The sequence below is a fragment of the Phaenicophaeus curvirostris genome, chromosome 2 (genome assembly GCF_032191515.1).
Source record: "Phaenicophaeus curvirostris isolate KB17595 chromosome 2, BPBGC_Pcur_1.0, whole genome shotgun sequence".
Lineage (NCBI taxonomy): Eukaryota > Metazoa > Chordata > Aves > Cuculiformes > Cuculidae > Phaenicophaeus > Phaenicophaeus curvirostris.
Window position 1 is genome coordinate 87,596,124 of NC_091393.1, and position 22,664 is coordinate 87,618,787.

The following is a 22,664-nucleotide window of genomic DNA, read 5'->3' on the forward strand; positions in this document are numbered from 1 at the left end:
TTATTTGCAGACCCTGAACAACCAGTTGTAGAGAAAGGTACTTGGTGTTTTAGCTGAACGAACGGGACAGAGAGATTAGTATTAAGAAGGTCACTTTGCTGAAATCTCTCAGCTGTTATTCTAGAAAATTTCTTCAATAAGCTTATCTCTGTGCCTACCTTCTCCCCTCAAGCTCAACATTTCAAGTAAAAACAAAAATATTTTTTGAGTATTGTTAGTTTTTTATGTTTTGAAATGCTGCTTTAAAAAACCAAAATCAAACAAAAAAACCAAACAAATACCCTCCTAAGTTTGATTCAGTTAAGTTGGAAAGACGTTTCACAGGAAGACAAACCTCTTTAGTCCAGGAGAATATAATTTCTTGGTCAAACTAAACATATTTTAAACTTCTAATTTTGCAAGAAAGAAAACTTTGACATTAGTCAGAAGTGAATTTTACTGCTGTAATAATTATAAATTATTAGTATATGTTATGCTAACAAAGGAGCTGGTCTAATTTATTAATATTTTCCCTCTCTCTGACTACCATCTGCCTCTTCTAAAATCAAAATAATCCCATGTGCTCTGTAAACTTGCTTTAAGCAAAAAACAAAACCACAGCCAGCCTCTCAAGAGCACATCCTTGCCTGTTAAATACTTTTGTGCAGATCTTGCAAGCCATATGGAATTGCAACAGAAGAAGCTGAATCCAGAAGTGAATATGAGTCTATCTGAAATGCTGCTGAAGTTCTCAGTCTTGCTAAACTTACATGAAGGCGTCAAAGACATGGCATAAAAAATTGTTCCATATGCATTTTCTCTATGAGACAAAAAAAAACTGGATTCCAAATGATCTGACAATACAGTACTAGTATATCTTTTTACTTTTAGTATCTACCTGTTACTGAAAGGAACTCTGAAAACTGCGCACACACAGGGCAGCATGCTGATACTGCTTCTCAGATGAATGCCTTTAAAATACCTGCATTGGTCACTCACATCCCTATTTCTCTACTAATCCAAATGTGCCATCTTTGAAAGTAGGATAAAAATTCTAATCGCAATCCACTACTGCACGAGTTGAAACAGTGTAGATCCTGACAGAAGGTTAGTCTGCCCTAACACTTTGGGATACTTTAGAATATTAATAATAATATTAGTAATTTATTTTACGTGTCCTTTTATTACTGTGTCCTGATTTTTTCTTGTACATTCACTGTATACAACACTCTTATTACATTTTGTACAATGCTATTGTAATTAAAGAAATTCAATTACTGAAATAGAAGAAATTTATTTATAATTAAAGGAATTCTGACATCTTCTTGAATTGCAGCTGTAATTTGAAATGGAATTAAAGATTTTATTCTAATGACATACATTAATGTTTAATTTGAAGTAGAATTTCCTGTTGTTTTTTACCTCAGAAATGATAACAACTCCTTGTGGATCTATCATTTTTTTCACATAACCGGACCTTTAGGTGAATTCTTCAATTGCAATTCAAGATTCAGTTGATTGAAAGTACATTCACACTATGCTGCGCAGATGGTTATGTTTCCCATCCAAGATGTAGTGGCCTCAGTATTATGGCTTAGATACAGTTCCTGCATGTGACAGTACTAATGTCACGATTTTGTTTTACTTTATTCTCTTTATCTGTTCTAGTTAACATTGAAGTTAAGGCTTTAGACATACATACTGAAATAGTTAACATAGGTCTTTTACAAACTTTCTTGCAAAGTCTTTCTCCAGAAATAATGGAAAGTTCTTCTGGTGATGTAATGTAGTTTTCAAGTTATGCAAAACTTCAGATTTTCAAAAGAAAGTTTTCTATGCTCAGGTTAAGAAGTGATCAGTGTTGATCAAGCAGAAAAATCAAAAACACTTAACTTTTAAATGTCTGAATAGGATTTCTGGCTAAGTTTTGTTTTGACCATGACATTGAACCTGGCCTTGAGAAATCTTTTCAGGTTCGTTTTTTTTTTTAATTAGTATGTTCACATGAAAAATATTAATTTTATGAGTTTTTATCTTCCAGTGGAAATATTATCTGTGGGACAGAAGTTTGCTTAGTATTTGGTATCTCCTTTGTACTCACATCTAGAAATACAAGAAAATGTTAATATTGAGGTGTGAAAGTACTTATTTAGAGCTTGATTATACAGACTTTCTTATCTCATGAGAAACTCCAGGGTTACCTGAACTTAAAGGGGCAAGGGTCTTTTTCTGAATTATGCAGGACGTGACAAATGAATTTAGAAGAATTTGCTATATGGGCTGTGACTGAAAATGTTCCTGACTCATCAACGTTTTATATGAAGCTATGGCAGCTCTACAGGCAGGAATTAAGGTTTGTAAACCTCCAAAAAAAGAAAGCTCATTGTATAAATACTGCAAAATTTTGCATTACTGCAATGATGAACCATTTAATTTACATTTTCTAACATGATGTTATAAAATTACGGTGTTTTTTGCAGAAACTCAGTTCTTCTGCTTGTATTTGTCCTTCTGAGTTAGGTGTAAGAAAGGATCCTCTGGTCTTCAGAAATGTCTTGGCAACTTGATAAAAATACTGGCAGTTTTTAAAATTATATGTGCTCTCCAGTGCTGGGACTGGAGGCCAATCAGTCTTTCCTTTTCCAGCACATACTGCAGCTAGAAATACCTGGAAACTCAAAGTACAGCAATAGTAGTCATTTCTGAGCCAGGCAAAGCTGTGTTTTTCCTTAAGTGTATGGACGCTATTTATTGAGATTTCTGCTTGTTGGTCTTGCTTATGTACAACTTTTTCTTGCATGTATCTTAATAGTGTGACTGATTTTCATTGCCTGGAGATATGTTTCTTATCTGTGAGTGCATCGCACAGTTTGCATGAAAACATTTATGTGATTAAGAAGCAGGGTCAAAGGATATTTCTTATGAGTATGCACAATTGTGCATCAAAATTACAATTCTTTAATTTTTTAAAATATGGATGCAGTCTATAAGAATAACTTTTGTCACTTATTGTTTTCTGCCTGACGTAAGATAGTGAAAAATATGTGTGAAAAGACTGAGTAGTTTGATGGAATTGGGCAAAACCCTATAAATCATTCTGTTCTGTAAAAAGCATTTTATGCAGAAATGTCATGAAATGTATGACATAGGTAGATGTTGCTACTGCTGCCTTTTCAATTCCCTTTGCAAAAAATGATTACAGTAAAGGCATGGCTTCATCACAAACTCAGTCTGCAGTACCTGGATTTGCACATTAGAAAAGTTTGACATAAGTTTTTTTAATTTTCTTATTTGTTTCTGTAAGATGATGTTCTAGAAGATAGCTTTAAAGAAAGGCATTATAGTCATAAAAGATTGGTGTTTTTTTCCAAAACTTGTTTATGCATAATTATACTCTCAAAACTGGGTACATAATGTAAGATTTTTTTCATTAATGTGTCCTTAGATAGTTACTGAGTAAGTTATGCCATGAACAACAATATTCCAGAAGCTGTTTAATTAGCTTGTTGTTTTGATGTTTTATTTGTGGTAAAAAGTAATGTAGAACACCTAAGGATTTTTTTCTTGTATGTCATTTGAATGACATTTCATATGCTGAGACAATACTTTATGAGAAGCCAAATAAAGGGCTATTGATAATGATCTGGAATGTTCTTAATTAAATTTATTTCATCAATTATTCCTTGGGATATGCCCAATTTTTGTTAAAACTTGTTATTTTTCATATGTTCTTTGTGCACTTAGATATATGAAAGTGCACTTTGCGCACTTAGTATTTATGGAAGAATATATATAAATATACATATAAATATGGGTGTGTATGTGTATGTCCATATATCTTCTCGAACCAGCCCCCCACTCTTCTTCATAGAAATCCTTCCATGCAGGAACCTCATTCCTACTTTACAAATAGAAATATTAAGGAGCAGGTGCAGATCCACATGTAAAATACACAACAATTAGAACAGTACTCTAATATTTGAATTACTTTTTTTTTTTTCAAAAAAAGATGTTACTGAACAGCACAAGTCACAATGGCATATCTTTTTTTTATGGATGAGTAAGGGTTCTGAAATCAGACATTTCACTCAGAGGCTGGTGCAGTTTGGATTAGTAAAATTTCTTCTGGGGTTTTAGGTGGTTTTTTAGGATTTCATTTGCCATTTTACTACTGTTTTTTAAAAAAAGTCTTGTTTAACACTGTTAGAATACATAAGAATAATTTCCGGCATTAACTATCTGCTTACTTTTTCTAACCAGGTATTAAAGTGAAATTTAGAACCCAGGAACCTGATGGTTTGATTTTTTTCTCTGCATCACCTGGGAATCAAGAGGAGTACATTGCACTTCAACTGAGGAGTGGGCGTCCTTACTTTCTTTTTGATCCACAGGTACAACAAAAGACAGGATTTTATAAAACTAGCTTATGTTATTTTTTTCAGTACTTCTTTACATACTTATCCATTTATTATCATTAGTATTACTACTACTACAAATTGACTGGCTCTTCAGAACCCTTCAGTAACTGGGCATTTTGGGGAAACATTGAGACACCAAAGCTTTGCTTATTTTTTGTTATGTTTGCTGCAATGCATGGCTTTAATTTTGCGTTTTTGTGGGTTGGGTTTTTTTGTCAGTACCACACCACTACAGCTTAAAGTACCAAGATTTCAAAGATGGGCAGACTAGTTTTTGAATTAGTGAATGTAGGTCATACTTTTTTTAGTCAATTACTTTTAAGCCTCCCATCTTGAGACTTTCTTTTCTTACTGAAATTAGCACAATGCCATTAATATGATGGAAGTAATCTTTTACTTCTAGTAGTAGTGACCATATCAAAGACATAAATAATAAGGAAAATATTATCAAGTAAATTCCACAAAATTAAAAATAAGGCCACATTCCTTGCATTTCTGTTTGGGAATCTTCTGTTTTCTATGCATCCCAAAGTTGGATCTCCTCATGGAATAAAAAAACATTACATACATAGTCATATTTCATGCATGTGCAAGAAACTGCAAGTAATTATTGGGTTTTTTTAACTATATTGACAGAATGTGGTATCAAATGCATCCATGTATGTGCATCCTTTTTGTAAGGTTGCTGCTGCCTCTATTGTTGGAAGGTCTAATCGCTGTATCAGCCCCGTGGTGCCTCAGAGTCTAATTATGTGATTGGCACTGCATCTACTGCTCCAGGGGCTTGAACAGGAGTGCTTCATGGTATAAAATGGTGGGGATTTAGAGATTTGACAATCCACTGTTAAACTTTGCTTCCTGAACTCTGCCGTGGTCCAGGCACTGATGCTCCATGACCATGCAAAGTTGGTGTACAGCAGTGAAGCTCCTCAGCTCAAGACAATCTGTAGGGAAGAATGGTGATGCACAGAGCCTAGTGTGCATGTGATCCCCATGACAGAAAACAGTAACTCTACTTCTGTACCAAAGATACAGTTTTCTATTATTTCCACTGCATTTGTCTGTGGACATTATCATCTTTTCCTTGCAAAATGGATCAGTGTCTACTTCAATTTTGGGACCAGGCGTAAGATTGTTGTTAATGTTCCCTTCATCAATATTTTTATAGCTACTAGTTTACACTTATACTTTCACTTAATTGAAAAGGAATTTTGTGTTTGTTGTTGGTTTTACTTGGAGCATGTATCTTTCAACTAGAATTTTAGTATTTCAAGTAGTATTCCTAGATCTCCTTGCTGATTTGCTCCTTCTGAAGTATCTTTATGTCAGCTAGGTTGGACCTAGAAGATGTTGCATTTGTTTAGATTCACAGTGTTTGGGGGATAGAAAGGAACAGGGATGTGTGGGAGTATGGCTGGTTTGGGGCTTTTCTTGTAACAAATTACTTGTTGATGAATATATCTTTGTTTATCTTTGTGTTTCATTTGAATCAGCTTGGGACAACTCTGTCCCATGCTGATTTTTACAGCCATCATTTCCCTCCTCTTATGAAGTCTAAATTAGCCTATAGTCTATAAATGGGTAGTTCAATGAGTGTTTGTAGAAAAAAAATATCTTTCATTCAAGGTATAGTGTAGATTTGATTTATTACAGATACATCTTGAAAGATAATGCTTTCTAATTTCTAATTAATAACATGAAGGAGATTCCTGTGCCTTTGCGGATTCAGAAGTAGAGCACTGTGGTTTACATCAATATAATTCTTCTGGTATATTTTTTCTAAAACTTCTACCTGTGAAAATTCACTTATTAAAACTTTTCAGTCTTCTGTATCCTTAATGTGATGTTCTCTTTACTGTCATTGCCTTTGTTACTCTGTTTTCTATATAGTTTGTTTCTTTCTTCTTTTTGCCATCATTTACTATTCCTGTCCGATAATATCAGGCATCATGTTCTGGAGCAGCAATTCTAAATCCTTCATTTGCGCATCACAGTTTGCATTAGTGTGCAAATGCTTTGATTACTTCTTATTGACATCATGCGGTTTCTTAACCAGGTTATATGCATTGTTTTCTTCAATTATGGTCATAGCACATATGATAAGCATTTATGGCCCTGCCTCTTTGAATTCTTTTTGATGACAATTGTGACCCCACTGCTTTTATGTAGAGCAGCTTGGTGTAAAAATCTGTGATCCCTTCCAGCTGTGTCCTGTCGCCAGTTAATTATTTGTACCCTTAGTGCCTTTCAGGATTCTTGTATGTATCTTTGCTCATGATCAGCAGTGTGTTTTTCTTTCTTTGTTTGTGTCTGCTCTGGGTATAGCCCTGCCGAGCCTTCTCAGCAGGGGGTCTTCAGTAGCCTAACTTCTTCCTTCCCTTAATGTTAATCTCAAATCCTTTCTTCCTGTCCATTCATAATTCTCTCAATTTTATGTATACCACCATTCATCTAGCTGTTGTCTGACGATTTCTTTTGTTTCTTTTTTGGTGTTATCTAGCTGCTGATTTTTCCTTCCTGTTTGTTTTCCTGTGATTCTTTGCAAGTTTCTACTCATGGTCCAGGAAGCATGAGATTTTTCATTAACAGGTGTCTTCCTCTGTCTGTCTGCCTAAATAAATTTTTTCATAGACTTTCCTCCAAACTCACTGTGTCTGCAAGCCTTCAGCTGTCCATGGAGTTTCTTCTCATCACAATGCCTTTAAATCCACCCCTGAACAACATAAATCAACTCTAGCTAATTTTATAGTTATCTTTCATCAGCTGCAAGTATTTTGTTCTATCTTTTTCCTGGGAAAGCAGCAAATATTTTATACCAAGTGAAATCACTAACAGTGGAAATTTAAGGCCAATCTGGAGCACTGTTTTCTTTAGGGATTAGGACATACTTCTGAGAATAGAGTATTGGGATGCTTCTTAGAATATGGAGGGAACACAAAGGTATGCATTGATACAACTAGAGGGAATGATTATAAATTGGAGAGGGGGAAAATCTAGGCAAGACTTTAGGAGGAAATTTTTTACAGTGAGTGTGGTGAGGCAATTGAACTGGTTACCCAGGGAAGTTGTGGAAGCCCCCTCCCTGGAGATGTTCAAGGCCGGGTTGGATGGGGCCTTGAGCAGCCTGATCTAGTAGGGGGTGTCCTTGCCCATAGCAGGGGGATTGGAATTAGATGATCTTTAAGGCCCCTTCCAACTCAAACCATTCCATGATCCTATGAATTGTATCCTGCTCTTCCATTTTAGTAGGTGATTCATTCACTAAACTTCACAGAAAAAAGGAGGGGCACGTGATACTTTTCTTGTTGCCTGTGGTTTGTGCAGAGGCTGAAGCAGTCTGAGGGTGAGCTGTTACTCCCTAAAAAAGAAAGATGAAGAATACCTAGCTATAAATCCCAACTATACCTTTCTATCTGGCATTGGCAAAACTTCGGTACTTCACCTTCTCAGTCATAGGAGCTTGGGCATTGAAAGAACTTGTCTGGGAGAAGTGTGGTTACGTTCAGACTCCAGCAGCTAAATAGTATACTTGAAGATCCACGTTTGTGATGTTTCCACATGTTTTCATAAGTGTAATCATCAGCATGAATTTCCATGGAGATTCATGTTTGCTTAATTATTACTGAGACCTATGGAAAATTAAGACTTACTCTATGGCTTAGCAAAATAGTCCAGATTTAGTTCCCTATGTCTGATTTCTGAAATTGTCTGAAGCCATTTCACTCAGGATATTTGAATGTGGTCACAGGGTCACTTAAGTAGTTCTGGATAAAATGTTATAAAAAGGCCTCCAATGAACATAGTCTCTTTTTTTTCTTTTCTTCTCTGAAATTAAGAACAGGTTAGCACATATGGTTGTGTGGTCCCAGATTGAATTGGTTACAACTAAATGTGGTTTCTCATGTATAAAACTGTTTAATGCTCTAGACTGTTGCCAAACATAATATGAAGAACCACTTATTCAAGCACCTGATCTTTAGAATGCTGCATCGTTTGTAACAATTTTAACGCTAACTAAGTACACTTTGATGAGACAGCATTTAATAAAATGCTCATTAATTTCATCATTAGCAAGGGTATGCTAAGAAGTAAGCCAGTTTCTTATGTCACGCCCAATTAGCATCCCATGCTAGTAATCCCATTAGTATTGTTGAATTCACTAATGGAAAAACTAATGGGCATGCTACCAGGGCACATTAATTGGGCATGACACCAGTTCTGGTTTTAATTATTAAACTACGATAATGAAATGCATGTTTGTAAAATATTAAAATGTTGAAATAGGAGAGAAGACAATAAAAAATAGTATATGAAAAAGTGCAGATTAGTATGTAAGGATATATAGCTCTGTATTGTTATCATCGGGCAGAGGACTGCTGTGTGATCTGCCTCAGTACCAAGTTTTTGGCTGAATGGAGAGGGAAACATGCTGTAAATATTCATGGGAAAATATTTTTTCTGTAATTGCGTACATATGTACACATCCTGTATATTTTCAGACATAGGATAAACATTGAGAGACCTAAAGTCAAACTGTATTGTCAAAAGTATTGCATACTTATAAATCTATATGCTGAGAAGCAACTTCTAATAGATGCACATCACTAAAGGCAGAATAATAGATTTTAACAAGACCTTTTCAGTGTTAATCACAATAGATGGTTGTTTTTATCAACAGGTTTTCTTCATATGCATAACTTTAAGGTCCTGGAGGCAGAAAGGGTACTAGAAATAAATCAGAACTGTAAAGTTTGCTACTGCAAAGTAATGACCTAGACACTCAAATTATAAGGAACTTTTTATTTTTCTTTCACTTTTTTTTTTTTTTAAATTGATTTTTGAAGCCTGTCTTAAGCCATAAAGTAGCTGCAGAGGTTGCAATTCTTTAATGATAGTTGCAATTCTTTAATGATTCACTACTAATGATATTAGTAGTGCTTATGGAAATCAATGTTTTTTCATTCAGTAGTTGCCTGCTACATAGGACAATTCTATTTTGTGAATTCAATAGGGTAACTTTGAGTTCCCAGGTGGCTGAAGTACAATATTAGTTTCTGAAGGAAGTTATGGGAATTACTGGGAAGTTAGAAGACTATTTGAATATAGATCTCAGGAAAATTCTTGAAATACATTAATTTTATTTTTATTGCATTGTTACATGAATTTATGGGGTATTCAGTTGTTTACAGTCTTGAGATTTAATTTGGCAACAGCGTCTGTTATACTCCTCTTAGTCAGCAATTCAGAAAAGATTTCTCTGCATTATGTCATGCATCTCTCTAAATTCACCCCCTCATATCATTATACCATTATATTTTTTATTTTAACAAGACCAGGTAAAAGTTCTAGTTAAATTTAGAAACATTTTCACAAGCATCCCTAGTACAGTAGAAACATCCTTAATAAATACCCTCTTTTTCCCTTTTCCCGACTCCTCTTCCCCCCATGCAGATTCTCTTGGTTTGATCTTTTCCTTCTTTCACCTAAAAATTTGTCCTTTTGATAAAAGGTTAACAGATACAGAACATGCATCTTCATACAGTCCTACAAATACATCTTTTTTTTGGGGGTGCCTTTGTATAGACAGGCTTTGCAGTCAACAGTCCTGTTAATGCAGTTGCTTTCTATGGATGGCACATTCTATCATGGGCATCAAACTTCACAACCACAGCAATCTGTGAAGTGGTTAAATGGAGTTCATTAAAAAAAGAAATAAAAATAAAAAAAATCTTAGTGATATGACCCTCAGTAATTTGTGCTTCATCCTGCACAGGGTTTTCTATTTTTAATAGAAACTGAACTGCTGGATCCTTGATCCCTCATTTATTATTTGAGAAGGTTAATTTAGTGGGGAAATCAGTCCTAAACATCATTCAGTATTCTGAAAGAAGTTAAACAGAGGACTTCTGTCTTTATTTTTAGAAGTTATATACCAGAGAGCGATATAAAGAGTAAGGTATAATTCTAAATCTTACCTTCATAATATTCTAAATTAGATTCTTCTGTTAATAAAAAGGGATCTGCAGTAGCAGTTACTCCAACTAATGATGGCGGAAAAGAGTACAATGATAACAGTTGGCACCAAATAATTGCTACGAGAATTCAAGCACTGGGAAACATCACAGTGGATGGGCAGTACACAGGTAATCAATCTACTTCCATTTTGCTTTGTTATTTTGATATTACTCAGTGTGTTGCTCACTGGCTTACTTTTCCACTGCCTGTCTTCATCCATACAGCAAAAAATTGATTCAGTTTTCTGACATAATCACTACTGTTTTGTCCATGCCTCTGAGGTGTCTGTTCACTTTGAATCTTTGGTAATGTAATACTAAGTATGAGGCATTCAACTTTTTGTGTTTGCGACTCTATAATTGTGTTAATATTCTTTGGTAGAATAGAAATGTAATATATGAGCAAGTATAAGGATATTGTGTTACATCAGCCTCTTTTGTCAAATATCAATACTCTGTTATTGAATTGAAAAATCTGTTGAAAGCATCAAATACAAGAATAATGACCTGTTTTGTTCAGGTTCCTCCTTAGCCACTAGTGGCAGTACCATTATTGGAGAGAATACGGGAGTTTTTGTTGGAGGACTTCCACAGGGTTATACGATTGTAAGAAAGGATGTAGGTGAGTATGATTCTGGTATATATAATATAATGACTCCTATACAGTGGCACGGATTTTTAGTACTTTTAGTACTTTTTTAGTACTGTAGGCTGCATTGACATTGTGTCAGAAACATGAGGACAATCCTTAATTTGCATAATTATGTATATAATTATTTTAATAAAAATTAGTCTCTACAGTTTCTTGAATTTTATCTTCTGGAATAGATTCAAATATCTATATAGCTGATTTCATGAGTAGTAAAACAGTGTGTGAGGTCTGCGTACGTTTTAATGAATTTTATGCACAGAACTGGTATGCATGTGAAACTTTTGGGTACGTTTTACATTCTAGATTCCCAATTTCTTTTCCAAAATACACATACAAATTGTTTTTATTAGCCTAAGCACAGGGCTATGCATCCCACCTCGTTGCAGAGATACAACATGCTGCCCTTTTTTGGTGCAAATTTGGAACCTTCAGGGATTGTTGCATTGAATTCAGTGGTTTATGAATATATCTGTATTTTATAGCTGTATTTATGTGGAGCTGGATCATAGCTGGCTTCCAGAAGAATAAGTAAACATATGTTTTCATGTAAGCCTGGTGTGTATATATGCATACATATATATATATATATAGAGAGAGAGTATATTCTACCAGCAGATAATACAGAGATGACTGCATGCAGAAGTGGTATACAATCAACTGCTCTTATTGGATTTATATCCATGTTTTTTGTTTTTTTCATATTAACCTGGAGGCCAAATTATTTGTTAAGTTTGTATTCCAACCACTAATAATGATGTTAAACCTAGTTGATGACTTGAGGTGAGATATACTAGAGTACAACTTCCTCTTTTCCTTCTTTATTTCACTTTACTTAAACCAGAAATACGTGCATGTGTTCTAGAACTGATTCATAAAGTAATCCAGGATGCCTCCCTCAAAAACCTTAGCTAAATAATCAAAATGAGATTGAATATAAATGCCTTTCAAGTGAACACCATTTATAAAACCTGCTTTATATTTTTGTCCCCAGTAAATAAAAAAAGATAGCAGCCATGAATTACTGGGTTTTTTTAATCTAAACAAGGGAAGAAAAACTCCCTGATGAAATTTCTAAACATGTATTTATCTGCCTTAGCTTTTGCAATGCTATTTCTTCCTATTAAGCAGATGCATGCCTTTCATCACAATTATTTTTCTGTTTAAATAGAGTAAACATGAAAACTTTCTTTGGAAACTTCATTAAGTAGATTTACAGTGTTGATTTGAAAGTACCTGTATGCAAATATCAAAAAGTGTAGTATTTTCCAGCTACACAGCAGTAGCTACCCTCTTTAGGGACTGGACTTATTCAGAAATCTGGATTTTGCTTGGAGACCAGCTTTATGAAGTGATTGATGGCTGTTCATAACTTCATATACAGACATATATATGATAGGGTGAGCCTGTAAAAAACTTATAAATTAATCCTTGTGTTTGGCTGGAGGTGATTGGCTTAGAAATATTTTCCCTTTTTTGCAGGGATGAAGAAGTTAGTCCAGAAAGGATTTGTGGGCTGTCTCAGTGACATATTTTTGAAAAAATTACATACTCCCTATGAAAACTGGGAATCTTTGAACTGGCAGGATGCTGAAGAGCAAAGCAATGTCTATCGTATTTGGGAAGGATGCCCCATTGACCTCTCTGAAGGAGCACATTTTCTTGGCAAAGGTAATTTGCTTTACTATTGCACTAGGCCAGCATGGTCTTGAGATATATAAGGTGATCATATCAAAAGTACTGCAGTGATCTATTTTTCTAAGCAGTTTTACTTATAAAGGAATATTTTTAAATGGTTTAAATTTTGGTTTCTGGGTTTAGGGAAGAGTGTCGCATGGCAGAGGAATTGCATTTACAGAGAGGCAGTGCTGCTGTAACTCTGTGGAGGTTTGATATGCATATAAAAGGTGAAGTTTCACTTTTGAAGAGACACAGTTGCCTATAACATATAAAAATATGTCAGGTAGCAAAATTCAGGACATTGCTCCACTTTGTTTTTTTGCAATATGTTATGGTTAACTGCCCATTACAAAGCTGATTGATACACTTGTAAAGTTTAGTCTTAAAACCTCCAAGTTCTTCGTAACAACGTAAAAATAGCACCTAGATTTTGCTTTTCGGTTTTTTTAATCTTTTTATGTGTCTGATTAACCTGTGCATGTATTCACTTTCTTTCAAGGATTTCTGGAACTGCATTCAGGAGTTTTCAGTGGTGGACTAGAATTTGAGATCTCATTCAAATTTAGAACAGATCAACTGAATGGATTACTTTTGTTTGTTTACAATAAAGATGGCCCAGATTATCTTGCAGTAAGTTCAGAAATACAAATAACTAATTTCAGATGTAACCTGTGATTTTTATCTACTAAGATATATCCATCAAATTTCAAACTGTAAGTTATTTTTGTAGTTTACTTATTTTGAAATGCTATGCACAGCAAAGAATATGGCAAACAAAAAGACCCCCAAAAATTCTCAAGATATGTTACCTGTGTTATTTATATCATGGACACTAAAGATATCAATATATGAAAAGCAGAATTACTCTTTTTGCTGAATTAGAAGTTATTAGGAAAGCGAATAAAAGACGTACTAAAAAACTTTTGGCTCATTCCTTGGTAAGTATAAAGTTACTCTATTTCTCTTTTCTCAGACTAGAACAAAATAATTTTAATTATAAATCAAAATGGTAATGACAAATTGTCCTGTATCCTAATAAAGCTTCCTCTATAAGGTTTATGTGTTTTTTATAATTAATATGATTTCTTCATTTTGATTTGAAACATAAGGATTGTCGTACAGACAAAAATTAGCAGTCCAGCTGAATCCCATCTCATCCCTATCACTGTTTTCCCAACACTGTAGAGGGAGCTACACAAATACTGTATCTGGCAAATTTGTGAAATACTGTTTTTCAAACAGCCTTAGTTCAAAAATTATAAGGAGTTCCAATACCAAGTCTTGCTAGTTACATGCTATTACTTCAGTTTGGCCCTCAAGTAATGACCAAGATCATGAGCTAATAGCATAGGATGCTATACATACAGTACTGTCCCACCCTGAAAAGACTTGCATGTGTGTAATTCACTGTGCAGAGGCACTGTTTATTTGAACAGTGTTCATGGGGACAAACATGGGGTTTGGGTTCTTCTGGAGGTTCTTGGGATATGTGGTCCTTGTTTCCTTTCTATTGCTCCATGAAAAATTAACAGAAATACAAGAAAATACTTTCTGACTATATAGGAAGAAAGGGACTTGACTTAATTGAAAGTGCAGTCAGAAGCACAGACATAGTACTCATACTTCCAGATTTTTGGCAGTTTTATATTTATATTATTTCTAGCACTGAAAACTGTGATAAGATATTTTTATCTCACTTTACTCCTGACCTCAACATCTTCATAGCCTTAAGATAAGGAATGTTAGAGAGGATGAGCATACGCATGCTTTTCCAACCTTTGCAACTTTGTGTTCTGCACATACATAATGATGACAGAAGGTTTTTCCGTATACTTGAGCTCACAAAAAAGGTTAATAGAAAGTGAAAATGAGGTGTGTAGCATGTTGCGCATGAGCTATGATGTCTTTGTTAGGAGCTTTGGTCAGGAGACGCTTGCACTGCAAAACAAATTAGAAGCTATACCACTTATCCTGAGTGCCAATGTAAGATGGTATTCCCTGACCCTTCTCTTTGCATAGGTCACAGCTCTCTTATTAGCTTTGTGGTTTTGGGATGACTGAACTAGACACATGGCTGGCCTGCTACCAAATGGCCAAAGACCCTGTCTTGTCTTCTGCCCAAGACAAAATTATGTCCTGGAAAGGTGCTCTGCGTAAAGGTCACTTCTTCCATTACTTCCATGCCCTGAGAATTAACTCAAACTAGAGAGGTCAATCTGATTCTCTTTGGATCCAGTCACAGTAATTATGAACTAACTATGACCAGAAAGACTAGTACAAATCATTAGCTCTTGCTCTGGCATATGTTTCCTCGTGAGTTTGCGATTGAAAGAGTGCACCTGTGACTGCTGGTAGAGTTTGCGTCACGGATTTTGATGCTCACAACTTCAACAGCAGCAAAAGCCTAAGAACTGCCAATCTTAAGCACAACAGTGTCACCAGCTCCTAAGACATTGTAGCTGATGAAGCTGATGTTGAATTCAAAAGCTGATTTGCTTTTGCAAAGTGACAAATTAAGAAAGAAGTCTTGTAGGAACATTTCAAAAGAATTGTACTTAACTATCTCCACAAAGTAAAATAAACAGTGTCCAAGATGAAAATGTTACCTGTGATGGAGCTAAGGAGGGGTATGAAATAAGTATTTTGTGGATGCAAAATACGAATCTTTTCATTTTCAGAGAAATGGCTGGTACTCATATGGGACACGTGAATGTGATGCTTTTATAGATCACCAGGGATATCTCTCTGTTGATTGTGAGGAAGAGATTCCTATTCCCTTTCTGTTAATGACCAACCAGTTCTGAGGAGGTTATTTCAGCTGTCTGTGTTTGAGCCTCTGCCCTCTGACAGGCAAGGCTTAACAGGGCTGGCACCAATACAGAAAATATCTTTAACCTTATTGATTTTGAACTGGAAAGATTAGTTACTGGAAACATCAACCTCAGTATCACATACTTTTTCATTCTAAGTTCTCACAAACTGACTGTCATTGCCTAGTTCTTTGAAGTCTCTTGCTCATCTCTGCTGATATCCCTGAATCTCCATATGACTTCCCAGTTCAGGGGAGATGAAGCCATAATTGTCCTGTAACTCTTACATTGGTTGAGACCATTTTGGATGGCAGGTTTATGAAAGTCTCATTCAGGCTCCAATGCAGTCCCTGTTCTATCTGATTTCTATTTCTCAGAGCTACAGCTAGATCTGTCTTTCATCTTCAAAATCGTATGTTTATAAGCAGATTGATGTAGGGACTGTTGCCTGTGGAGAGAGAAACACAATCTTATTTAGGTTGAAGAGACCTTTTGAATTAATTTGTTCCCAATCTTCACTAAAAGCAGAGCCAACTTAAGTTTGCTTTCTGTTTGAGTGTTTCTCTATGCTTGGACAGCCCACAGCTTCACACGTTCTGCAGCTTGTTCCAATCTTTGACCCATCTTCATTGTAGGAAAAAGAAAATAACTTCTGATATCTAACGGTGATTTCTTTTGTTACAATTTGTCTTTTGCCTCTCATCCTTTCTATATGCACCTCTGAGAAAAGTCTGGGTCTGTTTTCTTTATATCCTCCCATAAGGTCATTGAACAGTTAAGTTCTCTTCCTGTTTAGTGTTAAGACTGAACAAATCCTGTTCTCTCAGCTTCAATTCATATTTCAGGTTTTCCAACCCCTGATCAACTTGGTGTCCTCCCACTGAATTCAGAACAAATGTGCCAATACCTTACTTATAGTGGAGCATCCACAACTGGGTACAGTAGATGAGATGTGGTCTTATATGTGATGAATAGAGGGGAAGAATTGTCTCCTTGGACCCACTATCAACCTTATTTCTAATGCAGCCCAGTACATGGCTGGACCTCGTCATTTCAAGGGTACTTTGCAGACCAGTGTTGAATTTGTAATCCATCTTGACCCTCAGTCCTTTCCTTCAAAGCTGCTTTTTATGTCTAGAACATCAGTGGCAGCCACCTTTGCTATCAACTGCAAACTCGCCGAGTACATTCTGCCCAATTTCCCAGGTCATTAGTAAAATTTCTGTCAGTATCAGCCCCTGTATCAGTCTCAGAGAGATGCCAGTAAGTAACCAGCTGCTTGTTGCACCTGCACGTATACCTACAGAAGCTCTTCTTGCCCCTCATGTTCTTTCTCAGATAGAAGCTAAACTTTGGCTTTCCTGATTTCAACTTTGCATGCTCAGGTATATCAAAATAAGAATTGCGTGTGTAGACAACAGTATTAATAAAATTTTGCAGTGGTGCTTACTTTCTCTCAAATACTAAAAAGCAATTATGCTTTTAACTATTAAATTGAACCTGCTCAAGTTTAGGGCAATGATATAATGCTGTTATAATGATGTTAAATTGTCTTGTTCTGCTGAGAGAGGGTAACTAACACATCTGGCAGAAGAATAAGACAGTCTTTGTGCATTTTTTGTTTAATGCCATAATGTATTTTTCAAGATAGATTAACAATTAAGCATTTTTTAAAGTGATCCCAGAATTTTATCTGGAGCAAACAATTTATCTCTTGTTCTTCTGAACCTATGCTCCGTACCCAAGTGAGTGCTAGATCTATGCAAGATGTTGCTTTTTTTCTCTTCATCATGCAGAACAGTTTAAAGTCACTAGTGGTTCTCTATCTCTACCTGCACTTGAGCGTTCTAAATGTCAGTCCAGGTCATCACAAAATGCACAATCATCACTCTGTGCCTGCTTTAAGACTATGCCACGATGAGTAACTTGGAACAGAGATGTGCTTAATAGTGACCCTATGTCAAACACCATGTCCTCTCTCCAGCTTCCAGGTCTGGCAGAATTGCTGGTGTACTGCTGCAGTCATGCAGCTGAAACACTTCCTTCACGCTAGCGTTGTGCTGTTTTAATTGTAATCAGTGAAAAAAAATAGTGAAGAAAACTTCTCCAATGGACTGTTTTTCCAAAGTATACTCATCAGCATTGATGCCATTGATCTGTTCTTCACTTGTATTTTAGAGTCCTTAGCTGCAGAAGGCTATGAACTCATGGAAATATGAAAATTTGTGATCCCAAAGAAACAAAAAAAATCCCTCAGTCTCATGAGCAAGCAGTGAGTGTGCACTCTGAAGCAGGACCTGTATTGCCTATGACATCTCAAGTACAGAGTTCTTTCTTTAGCTGGGGTCTCTCTTAAGGAAATACAATCAATTGCAAATACTGTAATATTAGTGTTATGAGTAATCTAAATATGTCAGGTTGTCAATACTGGTGACAGGCATTTATATTGAATGCATAGTTTTTATTTAACTTAATAAGATTTTGACATGGAAACAGAAATGTCTTTTTGTGAACATATCCATATTTTTCAACCTCAGGTTCATCATCTAGCTGTTTAGTGCTCTACACCTGGCAATTTACAGTCTTGGCCCACTTGTGTTCCCTTCAGTTAGGATAAAGTGTCTTCCAATAAAGCATTTTGAAACTTCTGCAATGAAAATTTAAGTAAATTCTATTTCTATTAGAGAATTGACACATTAATTTCTAAAAGCATATACAAAAACAATTATTTTCTTAAGAGATTTAGAAGAATAAGGATGAAATATCGTATCCATGTATGCTGGAAAAAAATTGAAATTGATTTCACCAGGCAATTAAAGAGACCCTAATCATGTCTGACATTTCATTTCCTTATTATCTTATTACATTCTTATAAAAAATGAATTGATAGATGAAATACTGTTTTTTCATTCTCAAAACCAGCAAAACAGTCCTGGTTCATTGTCTTTTCTTTTTACTTATTTGCTTTAGTGCCAAATCATTTGTCAAAAAATCAGAATATATTTTCCTACATTCTGAATTAACTGTATTTAGCATGTTTTGTGTAAACAATTTTATTGTAATCTCTCCTATCTTGAAGACAAAAATGTTCATTGTCTCCCTTGATTATTTGCTTAAAAACAACTGTCTGTTGTTGGTGTATGTGTGATATCTTTTTAAAAATCTTTTTTTTCTGTTTTAAAATATACAGATTGAACTGAAAAGTGGAATATTGAACATCTATTTAAAAACTGGCATTGCCTTTACACAAGTGGATCTCTGGTTAGGACTGTCTTACTGTGATGGAAAGTGGAACAAAGTCACTGTGAACAAGGAGGGCTCTGTAATTTCAGCAAGTATGAATGAACTGAAAGAGCAGACGTTCGAACCCCATGTTCAGCAGCTGAAAGTAAACTCAGCCATCTATGTAGGAGGAATCCCACCTCACATTCAGAATTTTTATAAAGAACTGGGGTTAGAACAAGGTAAGGTGACACCAAGAAGAACATATGTTTTTCAAACACTGGTCTCATGCACAAGTTAGACATTCTGCTGCTGGTAGGGTAAATTCATGAACACAACATGATTTTTTTCTCCCACCCTTTGTTGCTTTAACTACTAGTTATACCTACCCATCTAGCTTAACTCAGTCCTGATCCTTTCTAATCCTATTAAAATTTTTCCAATCCAGTAATATCTGAAGCGATTTAACTCATAGGAGAGGAATTGGAGAGTAGGAAATGGTAACGTCAGACATCCAAACAAAAGACCTTCATCAGAAAAAGACAGTTATGATAAACTTGTTTCACTTGGTCAGCTGTGTCACTCGTTGATCTGGAATACAAAACCAGCGGAAGGCAGTATACATAACTTAAATCACTGTAATGAGGTGGGATGGTCCAACACAGAAAAATTATTGAGAGTTTATTAGTCCTTGTTTACACGATACTGATTCTGGTCTAAAAAATTGAGTATTAACCCCCAAATTTGGATTTTGGCTGTTACTGTGATGTTTTCCATGTTAGCAGGAGGAGGGGAGACGTTAGCCATCACTGTGATCTTTCTGTTCTGGAACAGGTCAGATTTCTAAGGAAAAGAGAGAAGCATCAATTACAGCACGATGCTGATGGCCTCCACAAAACAATCCACTGTATGAAATGTAGTAAATAAGTTTCTGTTGCGGTTTGGCTGTGTTTTATTCATTACTTATGAAACTAGTCATAAGTCATGGTGTATTTTTCACATACTTTGGGCAAATAAGTAGCAGTCAGTTAGTCTTTAGTAAGCGGCTTTGAATGTGTACATTCAAATAAGCTCTGCAGAGCTGCATTGAAGCCTTGTGATTTCACAGCTGTAGAAAGGTTTGCACAATATCTGTGCACTAGTATTCACAGATAGCTCAAAAAATTGTTTTAAGTATTCTTCCAGCTGTAGGAATCATGTATATTATAATCTTCCTTCAGGTTCTTTGTGCATAATATTATGGCCCAAAAGAGCTAGACAGACATACCCTGTCAATGTTGCCTCATAGCAGATGGTATAGCCTCACGAGTGGATGCGTTCGCAACTCCTGCAGCAAAGAGATCAGTGAACAAAGAATCTAGGGCAAAATAATGTCTGAAGTGAATATCTGAAGTACACGTTGAGGCATATCAATAAACATTACTTTTTCACCAAGCCTCCTCAGCATGCTGCAAAGTAAGGTCATGGTAGCGAATTTGTATTCAAAGAGTCTGAAGATAAAAACATTATCGTGTGTTCCTAAATGTTGATTTAAATAATCAAGATTATTCATTTCAGTTTTGAAACATACTTTTATTTAGGATTATAATGATGTAATGGTATGATAATAGAGTATAAAGACCTTTCCAGTTTAGTAAATATTTACAAAAGGTTTTCTCAATCAATGACTGCTTGGTAGTTAATTTTGAATAAAGGAATATTGTTTTACTCACAGCAAATAAGAGATATATATCATCCTCCTGTCCCACCTCCACGTCATTTACAACTTTATTTTAAGAAATTTCTGCTAGAGACTGTGGGCCTTTGCATGACCCATCACATGCCCTTCTGAGAGGCCAAGATGCAAAGGAGCTGGGAGGAATGTTTGTGATAAATTACACTTTCATTGCTTATTCTGCAGCTACCTGAGAGTAAACAAGTTTTCTTGGCTGATGTCAGTCAGAAATGTTCAAATGCAGCTAAAAAGGTCCTAAAAAGAATATATTAAAATGGGGGCTACAGTATGCGTCTAGCTGCAAAGTAAACACCTGTTCGTTTTGTCCAATGATAAAGATGCCCGCACAAACTGGGATTAATTCTTTCCTCTGCCGCAGACCCCACAAGAAACTGAGCAGACCTATGTGGAGTAGGAGTTAAGCTTAAATTAGGATGTATTCATTTTAAGCAGTAGTTTGTCTAAATTCCTTGTGTTGTGGAGAGAGAAGACGTTTTAGAGGATGATTCAAAATGCTTTTACACATTCAGTGCCTCTTTCTTTTTGCATGAGCTATGTATGGATGTTAAGAGTCCCAGATCAGGTGTCTAAGTACAAATACTACTGTAATTTGCCATCTTACAGTAATAAAGTCAATAAAAATACACAAGATATAAATACTATGCCTTCACAAAGCTGCAAAAAGCACCAATATGCAAGAGATTGATTTTAATTTTTAAAAAGAAGTGACAGAAAACAGAAAGCTATTTGCTTGTGGGATGGAACTGATAACAATGAAAGTTCAGTAAGGCAGGAATTCAACAATAGAATACTGGGAATTTTTACCAGTTTAGTGTCTTGAAAGAGGGTACAGAATGTCATGTTGGAAGTCAACATATTCACATTATAGTCTTAAGTGCTGAAAATATAGAATTTAAAGAGACAAAAGTGATTCTTAATTAATGATTGAAGTCTTATGTGATACTAATCCCCTACTGTTTGCTAGGTTTCGGTGGTTGCATGAAGGATGTTAAATTTACACGAGGTGCTGTCGTTAACTTGGCATCTGTGTCCAGCAGCGCTGTCAGAGTCAATCTGGATGGATGCCTATCAACTGACAGTGCTGTTAACTGCAGGGGAAATGACTCCATCCTAGTACACCGAGGAAAAGAGCTGAGTGTTTATGAGAGTGGTCTACAACCATTTACAGGTAACACATCAGTTCCTTAAAAGAAATACAAAATTTTAATTTTCTTCTGTATTAATGTATTACCATGTTCAGTGGTTGTGTTTTGTTCTTTTTTTTCCTTCTCTATTATTTTTGAAGAATACCTTTATAGGATTGTTGCCTTAAATGAAGGAGGATCAGTATCTAGTGTATGGACCCGTGTTCGTACAAGAGAACCAGGTAAATATAATTTTAAGACTTAGTTATTACCGTTTCTCATTAGTTATCTAATGTCAGTTTGGAGAAAAAAACATGACAACACTTTTGAGTAGGGCAAGTTGCATAGTGTTTCTGGAGAAGTAAAATTGTTCAATGCTTTGAGTAGGTACCAATTACTGTTTTTTTGCTATATAATGTTCAGGCACTTATTTTCCACATGTAATTCAAGGTCATTTTCCAAATATGTATTAGATTATGTAATTATGAGAGAGCAGAGAATGTGAAAGGATTGATCTGCATTGACTGAGTAGAACAGCCATGCATCTAGGTACATTCATACATATACATCTAAACTCATGATACAGGACTCTGCTGGAGTGCATAAATCTGTGTTTTCCTATGTATAACTTCATGATATGAAATCAAATGTAGAGAAAAGAGATACTGGGAAAGAATATTCAAGCTCTGGAAGATAAGGAAGCATGCAGTTGTTAGGAAGAAAAGGGGTTTGTGAGTTTGTCTTTCTATTCCCTGCACATGAGTATGCCGCTCAGTGCTACTGGATGTGGATTCTTTTAACAAGTGGCCCATGTAGGGTATGAAAGTGTGGCAATATTTACTAGAAAAGAAGTGTGTGGACTATGGAGGAGGCTTCAAAGTAGGAACATAATACCTGATGAACCTTAAAGATAAGATTTTTATATATTTCATGAAGAAAATGTAAAGGACCTTTCCTTTTTTGTTCAGTGTTTTTGATAACTTTATTGAGGCATCAAGGAAGATTTAAAGTTCTGCATGATGTATTTTACCAA

The 22,664-nt window shown here is 35.5% G+C and overlaps 1 protein-coding gene across 1 annotated transcript in view; it reads left to right on the forward strand.

Annotated features, from left to right (window-relative positions):
- LOC138718343 (usherin-like) overlaps positions 1 to 21,873 on the forward strand; it is a 156,140-nt gene extending 134,267 nt beyond the window's left edge. Inside the window, exons 22-29 of the mRNA XM_069852768.1 lie at positions 4,240 to 4,370; positions 10,414 to 10,540; positions 10,932 to 11,033; positions 12,543 to 12,731; positions 13,240 to 13,370; positions 18,741 to 19,014; positions 21,545 to 21,675; positions 21,793 to 21,873. Coding sequence (XP_069708869.1) covers positions 4,240 to 4,370; positions 10,414 to 10,540; positions 10,932 to 11,033; positions 12,543 to 12,731; positions 13,240 to 13,370; positions 18,741 to 19,014; positions 21,545 to 21,621 — 1,031 coding nt within the window. The 3' untranslated portion in view covers positions 21,622 to 21,675; positions 21,793 to 21,873. The remainder of the gene's footprint in view (positions 1 to 4,239; positions 4,371 to 10,413; positions 10,541 to 10,931; positions 11,034 to 12,542; positions 12,732 to 13,239; positions 13,371 to 18,740; positions 19,015 to 21,544; positions 21,676 to 21,792) is intronic.
- The last annotated feature ends 791 nt before the right edge of the window (positions 21,874 to 22,664 follow it).